This window comes from Xyrauchen texanus, chromosome 30 (assembly GCF_025860055.1).
Source record: "Xyrauchen texanus isolate HMW12.3.18 chromosome 30, RBS_HiC_50CHRs, whole genome shotgun sequence".
NCBI classification, from domain to species: domain Eukaryota; kingdom Metazoa; phylum Chordata; class Actinopteri; order Cypriniformes; family Catostomidae; genus Xyrauchen; species Xyrauchen texanus.
Genome location: NC_068305.1, coordinates 35,219,461 through 35,247,429, shown reverse-complemented (window position 1 = coordinate 35,247,429; position 27,969 = coordinate 35,219,461). Strand labels below are relative to the sequence as shown.

The following is a 27,969-nucleotide window of genomic DNA, read 5'->3' as shown; positions in this document are numbered from 1 at the left end:
AAAAGATGTCACTTCCTGGAGGATGGTGTTATAAGGAACAACTTTTATTAGTTAAAGAGGTATTCTAAAAGACTAACAAGTAAGGGGAAAGGAAAGTGATATTGAGGACAAACCTATAAAAACTATTAAATTAAAAACAATTAAAACAATGTTTCCAATATAAACATTTTTTTTTAAAACATTTCCATTATAGAAAGCCAGAAATAAATCTGAAATAATTTAAAATTCCCCCTATGTTCTCATAATTGTGATATAATTATAAAAATTGAGTGTTTAATATTTGATCTAATATTTTAAGACATATATTATTGAGACATGAAATTGTACTGCATGATAGGAATGACCCCTAAGATAAAAACATCCTAAAATACATCGGAATACGAGGACGCTGTCCTTTCATTGACTTTGCCTCCAATGGAAACACACACACACACACACATTCCCACGCTCGTCATATTTTAGGTCTCCAACCCTTGATGAACTGCATGATTTTTTTGACCTGTAACTTTGTGAGATTAAAGTCCTCAGATAGAATTTCCTCCGTCAGCTGAGTGAAAATAGAGCCATCGATTCTCTCTCGGCTGAACAGACCAACCACATCATCCGAAAGGCCGATGAACCGCAAACTGGTTGACACCTCCTCCACAGAGAGCCAGCACAGCTCTGCTGGGGGTCGCCATGACGACCTGGCCCCACCCTCGGCCCCTCTCGCCATGGTGACCAATCCAGAGGCGTGGTTTACCGTGACCATGTCCTCTTCTGAACACATGATCGCTCTGGGCAGAGGCTCGGGACCTGCCTTTGAACCTCCCTGATTGGCTTGAGGCTCCTGGGGTGTGGAGCTAATGAGGTCAGCTGTCAGAGTGGGGGAGTTCCTACCAGTAGTGTGCCAATCAGAGGAGCTGTGGGTGTGTCCTGGATTGGCAAAAGGGTTTAGAGCGCCAAATGGTGCAAAGCGGTTCTGCGCCACCGGGCGTGGCCTGGGACAGGTGGAGTAGTTTTTATGGGTGGAGTCAGTGCTCAGCAGAGGAGTATTTAGGATGTTGGAGGTGTAGGCCCCGCCTCCTCGGGGGTTGGACCAACAGGCCTGCGCAGGCTGGGCAGGATCAGGGCTTACGCCAGGGTCAGAGGTCACACAGTCGGCCCAAGTGCATGGGTAACAGTAGAGAGAATAAGATTCTGGTGACGGAGAGCTACTACCACTACGAGGAGCAGAACTGAGAAAAAGAGAGACAGAAGATGCTTGGTTAAAGGAGTCATACCATGAGGAATCAATTTTCCTGGATCTTTTGATTGAATAATCCATAGTACTATGCAAATATACTCAAAACTTGCTCCAAAGTGAAAAAAGACCCATTGTTCATCGCTCATTTTGCCAAAATGTCTTGTTCAATACCACTGCCCCAACAAAGCCAAAATGTAATAAATATGCCAGCATTTAAAATGGCTTTCAAATGTGGATTATAACATAGTCTAGCACTCAGAACTTTCCCTGAATTTGAGCATGGTTGAGCCAAACCCATCTGTCACAGGACAGATCGTTGTCTAAGACAGGAAATAAAAGTGTAAAAAGTCAAACATTTACCAAATTTGATATTACAAAAAAGTACTATAATTTATACATGTACATTTACAAACAGAGGGCAGAAAAAATATATGCAGTGAACTTTAAATATTTTCAGATAATATTAAAAAATATATATTTTTGGGAGGGAAAATTTACTTTTCTGTACTTTCCGATACCTGTTTTTTCTGAATTCCATATTCAACCGTTTATTTTAATTAATCATCAAAATGGTTTCTGAATATATAAATTCATAAACACTTTAATCAAATAAAATTACAAATATATATATATATATATATATATATATATATATAATTTTCAACATAATTTTGTATTGTATTTTTATGAAATTAACTGCTTTTATACAGAACCTCAACATTGGAGTTATATAATATATATATATATATATATATATATAAAGTGCTGCATTACAGATGTGAGAAATTGCTTAATAATTATTTTTTAATTATTGTTATTATTAGTAGTAGTAGTAGTATTACAGTACATTTTACATAACGATACAGTAATGATATATTTCTGTCATCATTTTTTCCAATTAAATTAAGTTTTTATTTTTGTGACAGCTTTTATTTTGGAGAGTGTTTTGGACAGAAGCTTCTCACTACCAGAAAAGCAGGTCATTACGTGACCCAGTGTGATTTTTAAACTGCAAAAGGTTGCTATTTAATTACATAAATATGCAGTCTGTGTGTGTGTGTGTGTGTGTGTGTGTGTGTGTGTGTGTGTGTGTGTGTGTGTGTGTGTGTGTGTGTGTGATTTTACCTCTCTTGCAGTCCGGATGAATAAAATGAGAGGTTTGGGCTGAGTGTCTGTGTGGGTGGGGTTTTAGGGAATCGGGTCGGGACTGGAGGGCTGGGGGTGGGTCCTTTAGTACAGCGGGGAGGAACAGGAGGAGCGTTTAAGAAACGACACTCCTCTTTCACCTAGAGAGAGAAGTAATGCAAAAGAACAAACAAAACAGAATAATAGTTACTAGGTTACAGTGAGAGAGTAAAGATATCCTCAACGTTACACTGTTGGCTATTGTCTTCCTCATGATCCGAGACTCAGTTTTGTAAGTAAATGTCACTTTCTGTCTAATACTAAACACACTGACAACTGAATACTGAGCACTGGACAAAGAATACTGAACATAAACCAAACGCAGAAAGTTAAACAATACTGAAATACCGAACACGGAATACTGGAAAAGGAACTGAATACTGCGCTCTAAATACAGAAATTCTAGATTCAGAACTTGAATCACACAACCTGAATTTTGTATTAGGTGAATTCACATAAAATGTTTTCAAATAATTAAAATTAACAGAAACATAGACTCAAGATCATGAATTCGGAGGCTTTTACAAATTTAAGTTCTGGTGATATAAAAATTACGGTATAAATTAACCCTTACTACTAAACAATGAATACTGAAAGCTGAATAATCAATATTAAAAATGTATTTCTATATTGAATACTAAACACTGATTACTAAATAATGAACACGGAATACTAAACACTTAATACCAAACCATGAACACTTAATACTGAACACTTAATACCGAACAATGAACACTTAATACCGAACAATGAACACTTAATACCGAACAATGAACACTTAATACTGAACACTTAATACCGAACAATGAACACTTAATACTGAACACTCAATACCGAACAATGAACACTCAATACCGAACAATGAACACTTAATACTGAACACTTAATACCGAACAATGAACACTTAATACTGAACACTCAATACCGAACAATGAACACTCAATACCGAACACTTAATACCGAACAATGAACACTTAATACTGAACAATGAACACTTAATACTGAACACTTAATACCGAACAATGAACACTTAATACTGAACACTTAATACCGAACAATGAACACTTAACTACCGAACAATGAACACTTAATACTGAACAATGAACACTTAATACTGAACACTTAATACCGAACAATGAACACTTAATACCGAACAATGAACACTTAATACTGAACACTCAATACCGAACAATGAACACTTAATACCGAACAATGAACACTTAATACCGAACAATGAACACTTAATACTGAACAAAGAATACTTAATACCGAACACTTAATACCAAACAATGAACACTTAATACCGAACAAAGAACACTTAATACCGAAAAAAGAACACTTAATACTGAACACTTAATACCGAACAATGAACACTTAATACTGAACAATGAACACTTAATACTGAACACTTAATACCGAACAATGAACACTTAATACCGAACAATGAACACTTAATACTGAACAATGAACACTTAATACTGAACAAAGAACACTTAATACCGAACACTTAATACCAAACAATGAACACTTAATACCGAACAAAGAACACTTAATACCGAACAATGAACACTTAATACTGAACACTTAATACCGAACAAAGAACACTTAATACCGAACAATGAACACTTAATACTGAACACTTAATACCGAACAAAGAACACTTAATACCGAACAAAGAACACTTAATACCGAACACTTAATACCGAACAAAGAACACTTAATACTGAACACTTAATACCGAACAAAGAACACTTAATACTGAACACTTAATACCGAACAAAGAACACTTAATACCGAACAATGAACACTTAATACTGAACAAAGAACACTTAATACCGAACAAAGAACACTTAATACCGAACACTTAATACCAAACAATGAACACTTAATACCGAACAAAGAACACTTAATACTGAACACTTAATACCGAACAAAGAACACTTAATACTGAACAAAGAACACTTAATACTGAACACTTAATACCGAACAATGAACACTTAATACCAAACAATGAACACTTAATACTGAACAAAGAACACTTAATACTGAACACTTAATACCGAACAATGAACACTTAATACCGAACAATGAACACTTAATACCGAACAAAGAACACTTAATACCGAACAAAGAACACTTAATACTGAACACTTAATACCGAACAATGAACACTTAATACTGAACAAATGAACACTTAATACTGAACACTTAATACCGAACAATGAACACTTAATACCGAACAAAGAACACTTAATACTGAACACTTAATACCGAACAATGAACACTTAATACCGAACAATGAACACTTAATACTGAACAATGAACACTTAATACCGAACAATGAACACTTAATACCGAACAAAGAACACTTAATACCGAACAATGAACACTTAATACCGAACAATGAACACTTAATACCGAACAATGAACACTTAATACCGAACAATGAACACTTAATACCGAACAAAGAACACTTAATACCGAACAAAGAACACTTAATACTGAACACTTAATACCGAACAATGAACACCTAATACCGAACAAAGAACACTTAATACCGAACAAATAACTTAATACCGAACAATGAACACTTAATACCGAACAAAGAACACTTAATACTGAACAAATAACACTTAATACTGAACACTTAATACCGAACAATGAACACTTAATACTGAACAAATAACACTTAATACTGAACACTTAATACCGAACAATGAACACTTAATACCGAACAATGAACACTTAATACCGAACAAAGAACACTTAATACCGAACAAATAACACTTAATACTGAACAAAGAACACTTAATACCGAACAAAGAACACTTAATACCGAACACTTAATACCAAACAATGAACACTTAATACCGAACAAAGAACACTTAATACCGAACAATGAACACTTAATACTGAACACTTAATACCGAACAAAGAACACTTAATACCGAACAATGAACACTTAATACTGAACAAATAACACTTAATACCGAACAAAGAACACTTAATACCGAACAATGAACACTTAATACCGAACAAAGAACACTTAATACTGAACACTTAATACCGAACAATGAACACTTAATACTGAACAAATAACACTTAATACTGAACACTTAATACCGAACAATGAACACCTAATATCGAACAAAGAACACTTAATACCGAACAATGAACACTTAATACCGAACAAAGAACACTTAATACCGAACACTTAATACCGAACAAAGAACACTTAATACTGAACACTTAATACCGAACAATGAACACTTAATACTGAACACTTAATACCGAACAAAGAACACTTAATACCGAACAAAGAACACTTAATACCGAACAAAGAACACTTAATACTGAACACTTAATACCGAACAATGAACACTTAATACTGAACACTTAATACCGAACAAAGAACACTTAATACTGAACACTTAATACCGAACAATGAACACTTAATACCGAACAAAGAACACTTAATACCGAACACTTAATACCGAACAATGAACACTTAATACCGAACAATGAACACTTAATACTGAACACTTAATACCGAACAATGAACACTTAATACTGAACACTTAATACCGAACAAAGAACACTTAATACCGAACACTTAATACCGAACAATGAACACTTAATACTGAACACTTAATACCGAACAAAGAACACTTAATACCGAACAAAGAACACTTAATACCGAACACTTAATACCGAACAATGAACACTTAATACTGAACACTTAATACCGAACAAAGAACACTTAATACCGAACAAAGAACACTTAATACCGAACAATGAACACTTAATACTGAACAATGAACACTTAATACTGAACACTTAATACCGAACAAAGAACACTTAATACCGAACAAAGAACACTTAATACCGAACAATGAACACTTAATACTGAACACTTAATACCGAACAATGAACACTTAATACTGAACACTTAATACCGAACAATGAACACTTAATACCGAACAATGAACACTTAATACCGAACAATGAACACTTAATACTGAACACTTAATACCGAACAATGAACACTTAATACCGAACAATGAACACTTAATACCGAACAATGAACACTTAATACCGAACAATGAACACTTAATACTGAACACTTAATACCGAACAATGAACACTTAATACAGACAATGAACACTTAATACCGAACAATGAACACTTAATACTGAACACTTAATACCGAACAATGAACACTTAATACGAACAATGAACACTTAATACTGAACAAAGAACGCAATACTGAACACTTAATACCGAACAATGAACACTTAATACCGAACACTTAATACTGAACAAAGAACACTTAATACCGAACACTTAATACCGAACAATGAACACAATACTGAACACTTAATACCGAACAAAGCACAATTAATGTCGAACTAAGAACACTTAATACCGAACAATGAACACTTAATACTGAACAAAGAACACTTAATACCGAACAATGAATACAAAACAATGAACACTTAATACCGAACACTTAATACCGAACAATGAACACTTAATACTGAACACTTAATACCGAACAAAGAACACTTAATACCGAACAATGAACACTTAATACCGAACAATGAACACTTAATACTGAACACTTAATACCGAACAAAGAGCACTTAATACTGAACACTTAATACCGAACAATGAACACTTAATACCGAACAAAGAACACTTAATACCGAACACTTAATACCGAACAAAGAACACTTAATACTGAACACTTAATACCGAACAATGAACACTTAATACCGAACAAAGAACACTTAATACCGAACAAAGAACACTTAATACTAAACACTTAATACCGAACAATGAACACTTAATACTGAACACTTAATACCGAACAAAGAACACTTAATACTGAACACTTAATACCGAACACTTAATACCGAACAAAGAACACTTAATACCGAACACTTAATACCGAACAATGAACACTTAATACTGAACACTTAATACCGAACAATGAACACTTAATACCGAACAATGAACACTTAATACCGAACAAATGAACACTTAATACCGAACAATGAACACTTAATACTGAACACTTAATACTGAACAAAGAACACTTAATACCGAACAAAGAACACTTAATACCGAACAATGAACACTTAATACTGAACAAAGAACACTTAATACCGAACACTTAATACCGAACAATGAACACTTAATACTGAACACTTAATACTGAACAAAGAACACTTAATACCGAACACTTAATACCGAACAATGAACACTTAATACCGAACACTTAATACCGAACAAAGAACACTTAATACCGAACACTTAATACCGAACAATGAACACTTAATACTGAACACTTAATACCGAACAAAGAACACTTAATACCGAACAAAGAACACTTAATACCGAACAATGAACACTTAATACTGAAAAAAGAACACTTAATACCGAACAATGAATACAAAACAATGAACACTTAATACCGAACACTTAATACCGAACAATGAACACTTAATACTGAACACTTAATACCGAACAAAGAACACTTAATACCGAACAATGAACACTTAATACCGAACAATGAACACTTAATACTGAACACTTAATACCGAACAATTAACACTTAATACTGAACAAAGAACACTTAATACCGAACAATGAACACTTAATACCGAACAATGAATACTAAACAATGAACACTTAATACTGAACACTTAATACTGAACAAAGAACACTTAATACCGAACAATGAATACTAAACAAAGAACACTTAATACCGAACAATGAATACTAAACAATGAACACTTAATACCGAACAAAGAGCACTTAATACCGAACAATGAACACTTAATACTGAACACTTAATACCGAACAAAGAGCACTTAATACTGAACACTTAATACCGAACAATGAACACTTAATACCGAACAAAGAACACTTAATACCGAACACTTAATACCGAACAATGAACGCTTAATACTGAACACTTAATACCGAACACTTAATACCGAACAAAGAACACTTAATACCGAACACTTAATACCGAACAAAGAACACTTAATACCGAACACTTAATACCGAACAATGAACACTAATACTGAACAATGAACACTTAATACTGAACACTTAATACTGAACAATGAACACTTAATACTGAACACTTAATACTGAACAATGAACACTTAATACCGAACAATGAATACTAAACAATGAACACTTAATACCGAACAATGAACACTTAATACCGAACAATGAACACTTAATACTGAACACTTAATACCGAACAAAGAACACTTAATACTGAACACTTAATACCGAACAATGAACACTTAATACCGAACAAAGAACACTTAATACCGAACACTTAATACCGAACAATGAACGCTTAATACTGAACACTTAATACCGAACACTTAATACCGAACAAAGAACACTTAATACCGAACACTTAATACCGAACAAAGAACACTTAATACCGAACACTTAATACCGAACAATGAACGCTTAATACCGAACAATGAACACTTAATACTGAACACTTAATACCGAACAAAGAACACTTAATACCGAACAATGAACACTTAATACCGAACAATGAACACTTAATACTGAACACTTAATACCGAACAATGAACACTTAATACTGAACAATGAACACTTAATACCGAACAATGAACACTTAATACTGAACACTTAATACCGAACAAAGAACACTTAATACCGAACAATGAACACTTAATACCGAACAATGAATACTAAACAATGAACACTTAATACTGAACACTTAATACTGAACAAAGAACACTTAATACCGAACAATGAATACTAAACAATGAACACTTAATACCGAACAAAGAGCACTTAATACCGAACAATGAACACTTAATACTGAACACTTAATACCGAACAAAGAGCACTTAATACTGAACACTTAATACTGAACAATGAATACTAAACAAAGAACACTTAATACCGAACAATGAATACTAAACAATGAACACTTAATACCGAACAAAGAGCACTTAATACCGAACAATGAACACTTAATACTGAACACTTAATACCGAACAAAGAACACTTAATACTGAACACTTAATACCGAACAATGAACACTTAATACCGAACAAAGAACACTTAATACCGAACACTTAATACCGAACAAAGAACACTTAATACTGAACACTTAATACCGAACAATGAACACTTAATACCGAACAAAGAACACTTAATACCGAACAAAGAACACTTAATACCGAACAATGAACACTTAATACCGAACAATGAACACTTAATACCGAACAATGAACACTTAATACCGAACACTTAATACCGAACAATGAACACTTAATACTGAACACTTAATACCGAACAATGAACACTTAATACTGAACAATGAACACTTAATACCGAACAAAGAACACTTAATACCGAACACTTAATACCGAACAATGAACACTTAATACTGAACACTTAATACCGAACAAAGAACACTTAATACCGAACAAAGAACACTTAATACTGAACAATGAACACTTAATACTGAACAAAGAACACTTAATACCGAACACTTAATACCGAACAATGAACACTTAATACTGAACACTTAATACTGAACAAAGAACACTTAATACCGAACACTTAATACCGAACAATGAACACTTAATACTGAACACTTAATACCGAACAAAGAACACTTAATACCGAACAATGAACACTTAATACTGAACACTTAATACCGAACAAAGAACACTTAATACCGAACAATGAACACTTAATACCGAACAATGAACACTTAATACTGAAAAAAGAACACTTAATACCGAACAATGAATACAAAACAATGAACACTTAATACCGAACACTTAATACCGAACAATGAACACTTAATACTGAACACTTAATACCGAACAAAGAACACTTAATACCGAACAATGAACACTTAATACCGAACAATTAACACTTAATACTGAACAAAGAACACTTAATACCGAACAATGAACACTTAATACCGAACAATGAATACTAAACAATGAACACTTAATACTGAACACTTAATACTGAACAAAGAACACTTAATACCGAACAATGAATACTAAACAATGAACACTTAATACTGAACACTTAATACCGAACAAAGAGCACTTAATACCGAACAATGAACACTTAATACTGAACACTTAATACCGAACAATGAACACTTAATACTGAACACTTAATACCGAATAAAGAACACTTAATACCGAACAATGAACACTTAATACCGAACAATGAACACTTAATACTGAACACTTAATACCGAACAATGAACACTTAATACTGAACACTTAATACCGAATAAAGAACACTTAATACTGAACACTTAATACCGAATAAAGAACACTTAATACCGAACAATGAACACTTAATACTGAACAATGAACACTTAATACTGAACAATGAACACTTAACAATTAAAACAATGAATACTGAAAGCTGAATAATCAATATTTAAAATGTATTTCTATATTGAATACTAAACACTGATTACTAAATAATGAACATGGAATACTAAACACTTAATACCAAACAATGAACACTTAATACTGAACACTTAATACCGAACAATGAACACTTAATACCGAACAATGAACACTTAATACTGAACACTCAATACCGAACAATGAACACTTAATACCGAACAAAGAACACTTAATACTGAACACTTAATACCGAACAATGAACACTTAATACTGAACAATGAACACTTAATACTGAACAATGAACACTTAATACCGAACAATGAACACTTAATACCGAACAATGAACACTTAATACTGAACAATGAACACTTAATACTGAACAATGACCACTTAATACCAAACACTTAATAATGAACAATGAACACTTAATACCAAACACTTAATACCGAACAATGAACACTTAATACCAAACAATGAACACTTAATACCGAACAATGAACACTTAATACCAAACACTTAATACCGAACAATGAACACTTAATACCAAACAATGAACACTTAATACCAAACAATGAACACTTAATACCAAACACTTAATAATGAACAATGAACACTTAATACCAAACACTTAATACCAAACAATGAACACTTAATACCAAACACTTAATAATGAACAATGAACACTTAATACCAAACACTTAATACCAAACAATGAACACTTAATACCGAACAATGAACACTTAATACCAAACACTGAACAATGAACACTTAATACCGAACAATGAACACTTAATACCGAACAATGAACACTTAATACTGAACAATGAACACTTAATACTGAACAATGAACACTTAATACTGAACAATGAACACTTAATACCAAACACTTAATACCGAACAATGAACACTTAATACCAAACAATGAACACTTAATACTGAACAATGAATACTGAAAGCTGAATAGTCATAATTGAAAATTTATTATTGAACATCTAATCCAGATAACTTAACACTGAACAATGAAAAATGAAGGTAATTATTTTACTGTCGTTTTTATGTTAAGTCTTATTTAAACACAAACTGAAACTCTGTTTATGAAACAATAAAAATAAACCTGTATAATTGAAGACATTTTCTGCAGAATTACTGTGTATAAAAGTGTTTTTCGTAATTACAGCTAATATGATATTACTGTCTTAATAGTCATCATGGTGATAAACTGTTAATATAATTATCTCTGTCTAAACTTCATTGGGAGGATCAGTTTAGGGCTTCTGGGATATACTTCCTCCATAGATACACCAGGGACTGTGTGTGTGTGTGTGTGTGTGTGTGTGTGTGTGTGTGTGTGTGTGTGTGTGTGTGTGTGTGTGGGAGCTAAATTACAGGCCAGGCCTGCAGTCTTTGTGTGGGAGAGAGAAGAAAAGATAAAGGCCATAATTGCACTCAACTGAGTAAAAATTACTTTAATTCTAGTTTTACAGCTGAAGAGATGAGCTGTTTGAATCTGTGTTTATGAGTTTGTTTTATATCACACTGATTGTTTTTTTTTTCTTAAATCAGTATTTTTGTCTTGTTTTCCAGTAAAATATCAAAACATTCTGAAAACATTCTTAATATGCAACTGCTTTAAGTAATCCATTCGTGGGTTGATTTCTCTGTGGCCCTATCAAAACATTGCTCTTGTTTATTTAAGCATCCTGACACAGCAATATTAGTTCGACTAGTTGTCTCATTTGGGGTGGGATTATCTGTTTTTACAACCAATGGAAGATGGGGAGAATTTACTGGAATCTGTTTGAAAACAGTGATTATTTGAGCAATTCAGTTTGGTGATGATCTCAGCTTTAGCTTAATATTTTAAATAGAAAAACCAAGAGAAAAATTCTGATTAAGAAAAATATTTCATGCAGTGTGACATGGCAAAACATAATGGAAATGACACTCTCTGGGATTATGTGTGATTATGTTTCTGAGTGTGTGTGTGTGTTTCTGAGTTTGTGTGTGTGTGTGTGTGTGTGTTCTGTTCCGGTAAACGTATAATCATTATTCAGCCTTTAAAAGCAACAGTATCAATAATTTAGTCTGTAGTGTGGAGCACCAGTGTTCTGTGATGCTGTATAGACCTTAATGCACAAATGGTTGTGTAACTGCGTGTTTGTTGTGGGACCTTGGAAACCAAATTGAGGAAGTGAATCTCATGATAATAAAGAGAGTTACAGAGCTACAACACCACAAAGGGTCAGATGATCATTGGAAACTTGGAAACTGTCTTACCATATTTTGAAGGTCATATTTCACCCCAAAATCAAAAGAAAGAAATAAGAGTGTGAAGCCTATTTTAGGACCATGTGACAGGGTGGAGGACGGGGCCGGGTCGTGATTCCGCACACCCGGACCCTAATCAGGCTAATCAAGCCTCAGAGAGGGATAAAGGCCGACTGGAAGCTGCAGTGCGAGAGAGAGAGATTTACGGACAGCTGTCCGACACCTGTGTGTGTTTGTCTTTTTGTTTAAGTTTCGTATTCAAATATTATTTATATTGTCGAGCCGGTTCTTGCCTCCTCCTTTCCATTAATCCCTTTACAGACATTAAACTTTTTTTAATTGTGACACTATTTTCATGACAGTTGTGGGGGGGAAATACCTATAAACTATAGTTTTAAAATGTTTTACACAATCTTAAAAAAAAAAAAACATTTTATCTACTAACAATGTCCATCAGTGTATGTACATGTTTGAAAGGAAATTTTAGTCATTGTCATGAAAATTCCCATCATATGATGGAAATAAAACTTTTATTTCAAAATGTCTGACTCTTTAGTCTTGCTAAGACTATTTCCATAGATAACATTTAATGTATCGGATATACACGAAAATAAAATTATCCTATTTTTTGCATAATATGGCAAAATTACAGCTTGATTGGAAATGACGCCCAATAAAAATATTTAGCTCATAAGTGATATTTACCTGTTTCTTCAAACATCACTTGTCTCATGTTTCACACTTTTGTCCACTTGCTTTACAAGTACACTAACTTTTGACTAAAAAAATAAAACATTTGTGGCAAAGTTGTTTGGTGTGGTGGAAATGACACCACAACTGTGGGATAGTAGTAGATTTGGAAATCGTTTTCACATAATAGATTTTGAAATGCGTTATCTTTTTTTAACTCTTTGTTTAGATTATCATAGTTTTAAACATGTAATAATTTGTATTTTTGTAATGGATTTTCATAGTTTAATATTGAAAGTCTGGGACGAGGCTAAAACATGAAATAATTTAAGAAGTACCAAAAATAAATGATGAAGTGCTGGTAAAAACTAATGAGACCTTTTTATCACAAACTAAAAAGCTGCAATCTGGAACATGAAATGACCTGAAGTAGAAGAAACTATATATTCCCATATATTCTTAATGGGAATTACAAATAAACAAAAAAAGTAAAACATCAAGCATTTTGGGGGCAGATGCACTTAGGGGAAGTGACCCAATTAAACCCACCCAAATCTTAAGTTTTATATGTTTTCGTAAATAAATATTAGGCATTCCAATGAAGTTTTTTCTTTTGCTGTCGGTCTTTTAACGGGGCTTATATGGTACTGATTATATGGTATGATTAATTGGGTCATTTACCCAAATTGTCAGAAAAATTTTGTCACAATGCAAAAAATCTTGAAAATATGCTACATTGGGGTCCTGGGTAGCTCAGCAATTAAATAAGCTGACTACCACACCTGGGCTGAGTGACTCCAGTCAGGCTTCCTAAGCAACCAATTTGCCCAGTTGCTAGGATGGGTAGAGTCATGCTGGGGTAACCTCCTCGTGGTGCTATAATGTGGTTCGCTCTCTGTGGGGTGCTTGGTAAATTGCGTGTGGATGCCGGAGAATAGCGTGAAGCCTCTACATGCTACGTCGCCGTGGTAACGCGCTCAACAAGCCATGTGATAAGATGCGCGGACTGACGGCTCTTAGACGTGGAGGCAACTGAGATTTGTCCTCTGCCACTCGGATTGTGGCGAGTCACTACGCCATCACGAGGACTTAGCGCGCATTGGGAATTGGGCATTCCAAATTGAGTAGAAAAGGGGAGAAAAAGTTAAAAAAAAGAAAATACACTTAATTTCCTGTAAGCAGAACAAACAAAATATCATCTATATATTTTTTATCTTGTGGTGAAATGTGACCTGCATATGTTTCTATGATATTCACCCAAAATGGCAATATGAGGGAAAACACTTGCTTACAGCTTCTGATTTGGGTGGGACGGGAGGTGGAGTCGATACTCTGGACACTCTTCCTGCTTCCATCTGCACCATGGCAACGTGGGTGGATCCCACTGTTCCATCCAATGATGAGTTAGTGGAGTGAAATGATATGAGGTTATGCTCCGCCTTCACACCGCTCTCAGAAGTCACACCAAAGCTTCCCGAATTCTGATTGGTCCAAAGCTCCTCGTACGGAATCTCCTGCGTTTCCGTCGACCAATCAGCCGTGACATATTCTCCTTCTCCATCACCATCACTAGAGGGCAGTGTTTGTGTGTCAAGTAACGAGTCTCTGCAGCCATGTGAAATTGTGTGCGTGTGTGTGACCGCACCACCTCCATACACGCACAAAGACAGTCTCTGTAAGGACGTCCCAAGCTCGTCCCGCCCATAGCCCTGAACGCAAACCCGAATCCGCCGCGGGCTCAGACACTCCTCCGAGAAATCCGTCTTCACTTCGCGCACTGCGCGCGAGTAATCGTCTGGGTTGAAGTTCTCTTGACACAGCAATGCACACTGTAGCACCACCTGCTGGTAGGAAGAGTCTGCAGGCAAAAGACCATCTGGCAGAGTAAATCGCGGCATGTCCGTTAATAACAGGAAGTGAGACGGAGTAACTTCCTCTTTGCGTAGTATGCAGCATAGAACGACAGTTTTGCTGATGATGCTGAGAAGTTTATAACGATGGCCCTCACGGATCGCATGCAGGTCGTATGGGTTTCGAGGAGGTCTTGACGGCACGGATACGTTCACAGGCAGTCGAACGCGCTCGATGATGCTGCGTACAGTATGTTCGCCACCCTGCATTTGCAACTCCTGCGGCGAGCGTGTACAGAAGCGCCCGCGGCACTGAAATGGCAAACTGACGCTCTCATTGGTCCTATGGTTCATGCATATCAAACAAGGCATCTTCGTGTGGACAGGATGTCCCAAAGCTCCACTTGCCTTACCCAGTCGCCGTAGAAGCGTGGTTAGGCGGGATTTCTCTCGAGTTGATTGGACGCAGAGAAGTTCTGCCTGGCCCATTAGAGTTAATTCATCTCCTGTCTGCAGAGAGAAGTTATATAACTCACTGTCCTCTGTAAACTCCCCAGAAACCACCTACAGAAAGCGAAAGAAATAGAGCTATTGGACAGATCTATTAGCACTTAAACAACAGTACACAGAATACCGATATTGTCAGCGACAACTGAATGCACAGAAACTCAAATGCACATAATCAGGTCAACTTTAAACTTCCTGTTTTAAATCTCCAGTTATTTTAGAAATAATACATTTTATTCTCTCGTTTTTTTAGTATTAAGCAGAAATCTTTCATTCAAAATTCTGCCTAATCTCTCCTTTTGTGCTTCAAACAAGAAAGAATGTCAGACAGGTTTGGAATGACATAGGGGTGAGTAAATGATGTTACCATTTTGGGGGGTTCTGAAGGACTGAGGAGGTGTTCTGATGTTGTCGTTACCTTAACGCTGAACGTGATGGGCTCCATGACGAACACACGATCGGGAAAGATTCCAGCAATTTCTTCCACACTTCCAAAATACTGAACCGGCTCACGTACATCCCGATCTTGATCCAGTAACTTAAACTTCCCTGAGAAGAGCGAGAAAAACAGAGTGAAAGAAAGAGAAAGAAAGAAAGAAGAATGCTAAATCTGACACAACCTTCAGGGACATCATCTAAAAAAAAAGATACATAAATCAAGTTTTTTTTTTTTTATCTAAAAATAAATATTTTAGGGTTTGGGTTAGTATGTTGCCATTTTATTTGGTTTGTATATAAAAACAAAAGGTCAGTCCTCATTTAGACAAAATGTGTGTTTGTGATCTTATAGGTCATTTTCACACACAGATAAATTGAAGGAGAGCGAGTCTGTTTTTGTATTTCAGTCTCCCAGCAACAGCTTTTGTTTCTTCAGCTCTATATGCACCCCACCTGATTATGTTTCTTTTCACTCTTTGTTTTTTTTTTTTTCTTCTGTAGATTTTATATATATACTGTATATACACACACACACTGGTGGCCAAAAGTTTTGGAATAATGTACAGATTTTGCACTTTAGGGAAAGAAATTGGTACATTTTATTCACCAAAGTGGCATTCAACTGATCACAATGTATAGTCAGGACATTAATAACATGAAAAATGACTTTTACAATTAGAACTTCTTAAACTACTTCAAAGAGTTCTCATCAAAAAATCCTCCATGTTCAGCAATGACAGCTTTGCAGATCCTTGTTATTCTAGCTGTCTGTATGTCCAGATACTCCGGTGACCTTTCTCCCCACACTTCCTGTAGCACTTGCCATAGATGTGACTGTCTTGTCGGGCACTTCTCACGTACCTTACAGTCTAGCTGATCCCACAAAAGCTCAATGGGGTTAAGATCCATAACACTCTTTTCCAGTTATCTGTTGCCCAATGTCTGTGTTTCTTTACCCACACTAACCTTTTCTTTTTCTGTTTCAAAAGTGTCTTTTTCTTTACAATTCTTCCCATAAGGCCTTTAGCCCTGAATCTTCTCTTTACTGTTGTACTGTGTCAGCGGAGGACATGTGAGGTGTCTATTTCTCAAACTAGAGGCTCTGATGTACTTATCCTCTTGTTTAGTTGTACATCTGGCCTTCCACATCTCTTTCTGTCCTTGTTAGAGCCAGTTGTCCTCTGTCTTTGAAGACTGTAGTGTATTGAGGATACCTTTGTGTGACATCTTCAGTTTTTTAGTAATTTCAAGTATTGTATAGACTTCATTCCTCAAAACAATGATTGACTGATGCGTTTCTAGAGAAATCGGTTTCTTTTTTGCCATTTTTGCCCTAATATTGACCTTAGGACATGCCAATCTATTACATACTGTGGAAACTCAAACAAACACAAACACAATGTTCAGCTTCATTTAATGAACCAAATAGCTTTCAACTGTGTTTGATATAATAGAAAGTGATTTTTTTAGAACGAAATGATCAATTTAGCATGATTACTCAAGGATAAGGTGTTGGAGTGATGCTGCTGTCTAGATTTGATATAAAAAAATATTTTTTCCAGATAGTGATGGTGCTGTTTTTAACATCAGTAATGTCCTGACTATACTATGTGATCAGTTGAATGCCACTTTGGTGAATTAATGTACCAATTTCCTTCCGTAACAGCAAAATATGTACATTATTTCAAGCTATATATATATATATATATATATATATGTGTGTGTATATGTGTGTGTGTGTGTGTGTGTGTGTATATGTGTGTGTGTGTGTGTGTGTGTGTGTGTGTGTGTGTGTGTGTGTGTGTGTATGTGTGTGTATACAGTTCTGTGCAAAAGTCTCTAGATTACATGTTGTTAGATTTGTTTTTAGATTAGATCTACATTACAGTAGACATTTCACAAAAACATTTGTTATATCGTCTGCTTTACGGTGTCATAATAAAAATTATCAATTCAATCAATTATGAGCTGACTCTTTTTAGTGAATGTAAAACACTTATGAGTCAGCAGGTGCTGAGTCATAGCATGAATCTGACTAATTGACTAAATAAAGAACTGTTTCTGCGTTGTGTACTTAAGGATGATGAGACACGGTTACTGACTGGTTGGCCACATGAAAGCACGTCTGTTATAATACACATTACGTGTTTTGTTGTAATAAGTGAATAATCTGAAAGAAAGAAAAAAACTCTAAATGGACTTTCAGGCAATTCAATATTTATTTTAAAAAGCAGCTCATTTTTAAACAGGCTTACAGTATTGTTTATTTGTCTCTCAATGTCTTTCAAATCCACTCGGACACAAACTGTCTGGTAAGAAATCTGAATGTCTGGCAGGGTCAATAACTTTTCCATTAATGGGCCCCCTATTTCCCCACTGGATTTGATATTCAAGGGCATTTTGTACCTTTTATAAGTTTAAAAAATTTTTTTTTAAACAAAACAAAAAACATAAGGTGTCATCATTTTATGTCAAATACTTAACCTTCTCTCCCGATGTGATTCCGATCCCTAAACTCTCTGTATCAGCCCATACAGATCCGATACCTGTGTTGCATTTTCCTTAATCATTTTATAATATCTATACTTCACTGTGTGGAAGTGATTGGGAATACTCTTTTAGAAACATAAACCTCCAACTCAACATTATTTCTTTATAAAATATAAAAATCAATTAGATAAAAATGTGTAACGGTTACACTGTAACCTATTAAGAAACATGTTATAGTTAACTACCCTACTAGATAATGCAGCAGCAAAATTAACAGGGATTCCAGTGAAAGACTTCAATAGAAAAGAAGCCCGTTTTCTTTCAAGTTTTTTTTTTCATCTTGTATCTGAACTTGAATTCAGATCTCATTTTTATTCTTTTTACTTGCAATAAGATATCAGTCCACTTCTCAATCACACAGTAATGTTTTGGAAGCCAGTCAACTAAAATATTATTGTAATGAGACTTTGAATAAAATGCACGATTCACATGGATTACTTTAAAGGAATATTCCTGTTTCAAGTTCGAGGTTCATCAGTATGGCACGGTTCAGTGAGGCACTTACAATGGAAGTGAATGGGGCCAATTTTTGGAAGGTTTAAAGGCAGAATTATCAAGCTTATAATTTTATAAAAGCACTTGCATTAATTCTTCTGTTAACTCATGCATTATTTGAGCTGTAAAGTTGTTTAAATTGTAATTTTTACAGTAATTTTAGGGTTTTGGGGTTTGTTGTCATTACATCATTATAGCAACAAAGCTGTAAAATTGGCTATATCTTTAAACAGTAAAGGTTAGTAAGTGATTTTATCACACTAAAATAATTTTTACATACATATTGTTTATGTCTTGTGGCTATACTTTTGAAACAGTGAGTATTTTAATGTTTAAGGATTGGCCCCCATTGACTTCCATTGTAAGTGCCTCACTGTATCCAAGATTTTAGCTTATTTCAATGAAAAGGAAGGATGAGTCAAAATTAAGTTTTGAAGTAATCAATACTATGTCACATATGCTATTGATTGAGCTTAACTTGAATTAAACCCAAAATATTTATTTAATGGTGCTTTTATGCCATTTCTGTAGCTTGACAGTAACAACCATGACTAACACAGAATCGGATTTGGATTGGGCTCATCAGACCGATACCCTATCTGTTTAAAAATGTCAGTATCTGAGCCAATATGATCCAGGTATCAAATCTGTGCATCCCTAAAACATAAACACACACATAAACATGAGGTTGAGTGTGACATTAGCAACAGATGGAGACCAAATGACTGTTGTTTCTGTCTCAGCAGATGTGGTGTGTGTGTGTGTGTGTGTGTGTGTGTGTGTGTGTGTGTGTGTGTGTGTGTGTGTGTGTGTGTGTGTGTGTGTGTGTGTGTGTGTGATGACAGAACATCTCCAGGGAGAGCTGAACTGGGTTTCTTTCATCTCAAATCTTCTGATCTGTGAGTCACCAATAACAATCTCCTCCTCTATCATTACAATCATGAGTTCACCCTCAAAGGACAGTTCACCCAAAATATTAAAATCCTGTCATCCTTTACTCACACTTATGCTGTTCCAAACACATATTTATTCCAAAACACAAATATTATCTTTTTCATGAAACACAAAAGAAGATGTTAGGAAGACAATTTTCCTTTATGGGTGAACCAACCCTTTAAATCTTTTTGAATCCTGAACAAAAATCAACCGTTATGTAAATATCTCACATCTCATACATCCCTCGGCTGTGTGCAGATCTTCCTTCTGTAATACCAACTCACTTATTAGTGCTCTATCTGTCTGAGACGTTAAACTCAGCAACGGAGACACAAATGATCTCATTGCTCCCTCTCAGCATCTTACTGCAGCCGGAAACCCCAGCAGATGATCTCATTGGTCACCTGACCTAATGGTGCGGGTGGTTGGTATATTAGGTAGCGACCGTCCCCAGAGAGGAAGTCCAGCACGGTAATGTCTGCTATTCCGGAAGCTCGGAACAACAAGCTCCTCCGTGGGTCCCACGGGAATGACGTCAGGATGAGGTAATGATGAGTTGGACTTTATGAATGAGAGCGTTAACCAAAAGGGATCAGGGAACACAAGCTCCTGCTGGTGGATGCCGTAACTACACCATTATAGGGGCAAAAATAATCTTTCTCCATTGAAGGTTATTCATTTTGTTGCAAGCAACATATACCGTAAAATGAAAATATTTCATTTAAAAGGACCCAAGCGATATCTACAGTAGAGACCAGAATTTCATAAAGACTTGGAGGTGGGCACTTTTGACTACCTAGGTACATTTACATTTACATTTATGCATTTGGCAGACGCTTTTATCCAAAGCGACTTACAGTGCACTTTTTACAGGGACAATCCCCCACGGAGCAACCTGGAGTTAAGTGCCTTGCTCAAGGACACAATGGTGGTGGCTGTGGGGATCGAACCAGTGACCTTCTGATTAACAGTTATGTGCTTTAGCCCACTACACCACCACCACTCCAGAACAGTCTAGCAACCACCCAGAGCATATTAGCAACCACATAACAATGCCATAGCAACCCTAGTATTGTGGCAGTGAGTTCTGCACATATTTCCTTAAGAAAATATAAAAGTTTAGTGCTTTGTAATGTCCATCAATGCCTGTGTTTTTGATTCTTGTTCCTGTATTGACTGGATGCTTTACCAATATTGTATAAAAACAATCACAGTAATAAAACATACAGAATTGAATTAAGACTTGTGTGTGTGAGAGAGTGAGAAATAGAGGCTTACAGTGTGTGTGTGTGTGTGTGTGTGTGTGTGTGTGTGTGTGTGTGTGTGTGTGTGTACATATACAAAATGGAGAATGGTCTAAGTGAACATGTGTGAAGTTGAGTGCTTGTATATTAGAATCAATATACCGTACTATTAACAACCAATCCTCTCTCTATTTCTAACTGTCTCTCTCTGTCTAGTCTGAATATGTTTCTAATACTGTAGCTGGGACACTCTCAGTGGCTGATACAAAATCATTTCTTTTAGTTCAGTGAATATAGTTTTCAACAGATATCCTGCTGTTTTTATCTGATGATTCTGGTGATTGTTAAAAACTTGTATGACAATAACTAGATATTTTATGAAGAACATGTGAGTGGTGCTTGTCTGTATAAAAGTCACCACCACAATGCTAGGGTGTTACAGGTGGTTGCCAGGGGGTTGCTATGTGGTTGATAAAGTGTTTACTTCGTGGTTGCTAGGGCGTTCTGAGTAGTTGTTCTTATCCCTGACTCAGTATTGCAATAGTAGCAGTGCTGCTTGCTTTAGCAAACACCACTAATGAGTAAGAATGACAAACTGAATGGCAGTGCACCTATTGGTCCAGTCATATAGTCCATATCTGACATGCTGATCTCACATGTGTCTGTTATAATGTACCTTGATACTGTAGTGGGATGTCTATTTTGGGTCCGATCACGTAATGACCCTCCTCCAGGCTGTGGGCAGTGACGGTAGTCCACTGTCTGCAGGAGTGAAGCAATATCACGTCGTCCTCTGATAAACCCTCCACATTCTCACCTACACACAAACACAGACAAAAAGCGATCTTACATCATTAACAGGTAAATGAGTAAGATTGTCAGTGTTATTATAAGTGTTTCCTCTTCTGTCAGTTCCAAAATATGTCTACAACAGCCTTGTTAATTGATAATAAATAAAATAAAAACATTTATTAAATAAACAAAATATATCTACAACAGCCTTGTTAATATCAATGTTAATTGATAAATCTTTTCTGTTTTCAATTATTTTGAATAATTCTGAGTAAATAATGTGTCAATTTTTTTGCTTGATATACAAAATGTTGTGTTATATTTGTCCAATCTGCAATCATTAAATCTGAGCTCTCCATTACTAAATATAAGACTGATCTCTCAACTGAATATCAGGCTGATCTTCTAATCTCTACATTGAATATAAGGCTGGTCTTTCCACTCAACATCAGGCAGATCCTCTGATCTTTCCAACTGATATCTCCACTAAACCCAGGCTGATCTTCTAATATCTTCAATGAATACTAGACTGATCTCTCCACTGAATATCAGGCTGACCTTTCCACTATACATCAGGCTGATCCTCTGCCCTCTCCACTGAATAATACACTGATCTCTCCACTGAATATGAGGCTGATCCTCTGATCTCTCCACTGAATATCAGGCTGATCCTCTGATCTCTCCACTGATCTCTCCACTGAATATCAGGCTGATCCTCTGATCTCTCCACTGAATATCAGGCTGATCCTCTGATCTCTCCACTGAATATGAGGCTGATCCTCTGCTCTCTCCACTGAATACCACACTTATCTCTCTGTTAAACGTAAGGATGATCTCTCCAATAAACATAAGGCTGATCCTCTGATCTCTCTTCTGAATATCTGGCTGATCCTCTGCTCTCTTCACTGAATATCAGGCTGATCCTCTGATCTCTCCACTGAATATCAGGCCGATCCTCTGATCTCTCCACTGAATATCTGGCTGATCCTCTGCTCTCTACACTGAATAGCAGGCTGATCCTCTGCTCTCTTCACTGAATATCAGGCTGATCCTCTGATCTCTCCACTGAATATCTGGCTGATCCTCTGCTCTCTCCACTGAATATCAGGCCGATTCTCTGATCTCTCCACTGAATATCAGGCTGATCCTCTGCTCTCTACACTGAATATCAGGCTGATCCTCTGCTCTCTCCACTGAATATCAGGCTGATCCTCTGATCTCTCCACTGAATATCAGGCTGATCCTCTGATCTCTCCACTGAATATCAGGCTGATCCTCTGATCTCTCCACTGAATATCAGGCTGATCCTCTGATCTCTCCACTGAATATCAGGCTGATCCTCTGATCTCTCCACTGAATAGCAGGCTGGTCCTCTTCTCTCTCCACTGAATATCAGGCTGATCCTCTGATCTCTCCACTGAATATCAGGCTGATCCTCTGCTCTCTACACTGAATATCAGGCTGATCGTCTGCTCTCTCCACTGAATATCAGGCTGATCCTCTGATCTCGCCACTGAATATCAGGCTGATCCTCTGATCTCTCCACTGAATATTAGGCTGGTCCTCTGCTCTCTACACTGAATATCAGGCTGATCCTCTGATCTCTCCACTGAATATCTGGCTGATCCTCTGCTCTCTCCACTGAATACCACACTTATCTCTCTGTTAAATGTAAGGATGATCTCTCCAATAAACATAAGGCTGATCCTCTGATCTCTACACTAAATATCACACACTGATCTCTCCACTAAACATTGGGCTGATCTTTCCACTCACATCAGTCTGATTCTCTGATCTTAGATATTAGACTAATCTCATCTCTCCACTGAAGAACAGATAAATTGAGAGAGTTTGAGACTAGTGAATTGTATTAATCTGGAAATAAAAGAATTCCATATTGAGATGAGTCTCAAAACAGATTGGTTTTTAGTTTTTTTTTACACAGGGAACATATCCAAGATAAATAATAACACACAAACAGATTTGGCCTTGGCAGATTGTTTGTTGTGTTTGTTGTGTATAATTACTTCTGTCTGTGCTGATACAGTGGGATATCCGCCTACACACATAAACACACTCATCACAGCAGCATCTAAATGAGCAGGGATGACATGATGTTTTAAAGTCAACAATACATTCAACATGACAGAAAAATAGGGAAAGAGTTTATAAGATCACATATTACATATTTAGCGACCCATGTTTACCATATTTACATGGCATGTGCCATATTTTTAATACTGTACTGTTTATCAATTGTACATTAATCCCTTTTAGTAGTAGTCTTTTTTATGTAATTCATACACCTTTACAAGATAAGTTCTTGAATTGTTATGTACTGTAATAGTTACAGTCCAAATGGTCCTTTGTCAACGTAGATGTCATATTTTATTTGACCCAAATGAAAATTAGGTTGTGAGGAATAGAAGTACAATCTGTTCAATATGTGAAACTGTCCACTGATGTAAAACCCTAAATTTCTTGTACTATAGGCGAAGACTTAACCATGAGCTCAATCAGTCGTCATTATGGCTTACTGATCCTTGTATTTATCCGTTGACTAACAAAATCCCAGTACTGACAGTGTTAAAGGGATAGTTCACCCAAAAAAGGAAATTCTCTCATGATTTGCCCACCCTCCTGGAATCCCAGGTTTGTATGACTTTCTTTCTTCTGCAGAACAAAAATTAAGGTTTTTAAAATAATATTTCAGCTCTGTAGGTCCTCACAATGGAAGCGAATGGGTGCCAACATTTTGAAGCGTCAAAATCCACATAAAAAGAGCATAAAAGTAATCAAAACTACTTTAGTAGTTTAATACATGTGTTCATAAATTATATGATGGGTGTGTGTGAGAAACGGATCAATATTGAAGTCATTTTTTATCATAAATTCTCCTCTCTGTCCAATAGGGGGCGATAATGCATTAAGACTGTGAATCACCAAAAACAGAAGAAGAAAAGGAAAGTGAAACTGAAGTGGAGATTGACTGAGCAGGGAGCAGAAATTAAATTACTTAAAGGAATCTTCAAGACAAGTTAAACTCAATCGACAGCATTTGTGGCATAATGTTGATTAACACAAACATTTATTTAGACTTGTCCCTCCTTTTCTTTAAAAAAAAGCAAAAATCGAGGTTATAGTGAGGTAATATTAGTATAGTAAGTGTTTTAAATCATGTTTACACGCATATCCTTTATGTCTTGAGGCAAAACTTTTGAAACAGTGAGTATTTTAACGTAAAAAAATTCGCCCCCCATTCACTTCCATTGTACTGTAAGTGCCTCACTGGAGCCAAGACATTTGCTTTTTTTAAGCGAGTCAAAATACATTTTTGTGGTAATCAACATTATTGCCACAAACGCTGTCGATTGAGCTTAACTTGTATTAGAAATATTGATCTGTTTCTCACCCACATCTATCATATAGCTTCAGAAGACATGGATTAAACAACTCGAGTACTTTTATGTTGCCCTTATGTGGATTTTGGAGCTTCAAAATGTTGGCACCCATTCACTTGTGTTGTATGGAGCTAAAGACCTGAAATATTCTTCTAAAAATCTTAATATGTGTTCAGTACATGCACAAAAGTCCTACACATCTGGGATTGCATGAGGGTGAGTAAATGATGAGTGTTTTCATTTTTGGGTGAACTACCCCTTTAAATGAATGTTCTAGTAATAAAATGCATTATGTGAAATATTTATAGGAGTGCTTGAATTGATCAAGGATGACTGTTTATCAAATGAGTAAAATATTTTTTTAATAATCTGCTCATAAGTTTCACCACTTATCACAACGGCCGTCCTCACCACTTTTTGTGTAGTGATTCCCATGTCTAAACATAAAACAAACTGTGGTTGCTGGTTGTCCATGTCAATCAAACGTTCTCTTCCTGTCTAAGTGGGCGCTTTTTGAACAGAAAAAGCAGCAGAGGGAACCAGACTTTATGCAGCCATTAAAAAGTCTGACTCTGTGAGCCTATTCAAGCAAAAATCAAATCTCACGGCTGCAAGACAAACATGGAAATGAACAGAAAGGAGAAACTGTTCATCATTTCAGCCCGAGCTCTGCGTTTAATGAAATAATCATTGCAAGGAGACTGGAGATATTCACAGCAAATAATTCAACAGAGCATGTCTGTATCAGTCACTCTGATTCCCTCGTCTTCACAGATTCTCTTTACAGAAGAGCTGCTGATGGGTTTCAGCTGACAACTGACACCATTTTATGTATTTAGTTTAGTTTTGTTTCAATAACTAATCCGATTCTGAGAATTACAAGACAGACTCCTTGTACAAACAGCTCCATAATGAATACTTCAGGTGCTCTGATTATTAAATCGTAATCCCACTGTGTAGAATATACAGCAGGCAATATAATGCAAACACAAACGGGCAGTGACACCCAAGTAACAAGTGTGTGATTCAGCAACTGATCACTGATTTCAGCATTGATTCATTGACTGGTTACCATTCAGCAGCTTTTTTCCCACCATATTGTCACTCTCATATAGACTCTCATTTAAAACACACACACACTCTCTTCTCTAACACACACACACACACACACACAGGAATGTCTGAGCTTTAATTGGAATTTAATTGTGTTCTTCAGTCGTTTTCGGCAGTGATTGTAAATGTTGGTGTTTCTCCTGCAGGAGGTTGTTTAGTATGCAGCACACACTACAGCACATTACAGCATTAACATATGAAAGGATCTGCAGCTCTTTAACACACAACACACACTCTGTCACCTTTAGCCAAAAGAGAATTCAACTTTACAAACATCACTGGGTGTTCTGCGTTAGAAACATTTACACAACGTTTGATTAATTTCATGAGGAAGGGGGATTTTATTAGGCTACTATATGTCAAACAAATGCCAGTGTTTCCAGAGTTCATTTGCATAAGCAAAAATGCACGAGTGTATCGGTGTAATGTTAAGTTTTAAATGTTAAGCACCGAGTCTACACTGCAAGAAGATGAAGAAGCTTTGACGCGCCACAACAAAATAAAAACTCACGCGCCCGCAGTGTACATGGTTAAGTTTACTTTGTCGCGTTGTAACTCTGATAACGTTTAATAACTGTGAGTGTATTTCTTACCGTGGCTCAGCCGCACGAGCGTCGGTAAACGGAATTTGCTCACGACCACGTCCAGCGGCAGCGACACGGAGCTCCACGAGAGTCCGTTAATGCTCGCGGATAGTTTCTCCATCTTTCATCCGTCACCATCATCCTCATCACGCGCATCACGGGGACGGAACGGAACCGGTGTCCAGAGGAACGCAACGCGCCATGGTGAAGAAGAAAAATCCGCGAGAGAAACTCTCTG

At 36.1% G+C, this 27,969-nt stretch overlaps 1 protein-coding gene across 1 annotated transcript; it reads right to left on the bottom strand.

Moving 5' to 3' along the window:
* Positions 1 to 272: 272 nt before the first annotated feature.
* On the bottom strand, positions 273 to 27,969 carry LOC127623822 (GRB2-associated and regulator of MAPK protein 2-like). The gene is made up of 6 exons (XM_052098366.1): positions 27,741 to 27,969; positions 22,518 to 22,658; positions 16,597 to 16,727; positions 15,114 to 16,235; positions 2,351 to 2,511; positions 273 to 1,217 (listed from the first exon to the last, which is right to left on the bottom strand). The coding sequence occupies exons 1-6, from the start codon at positions 27,850 to 27,852 to the stop codon at positions 452 to 454; spliced, it is 2,433 nt and encodes an 810-aa protein (XP_051954326.1). The 5' UTR covers positions 27,853 to 27,969; the 3' UTR covers positions 273 to 451.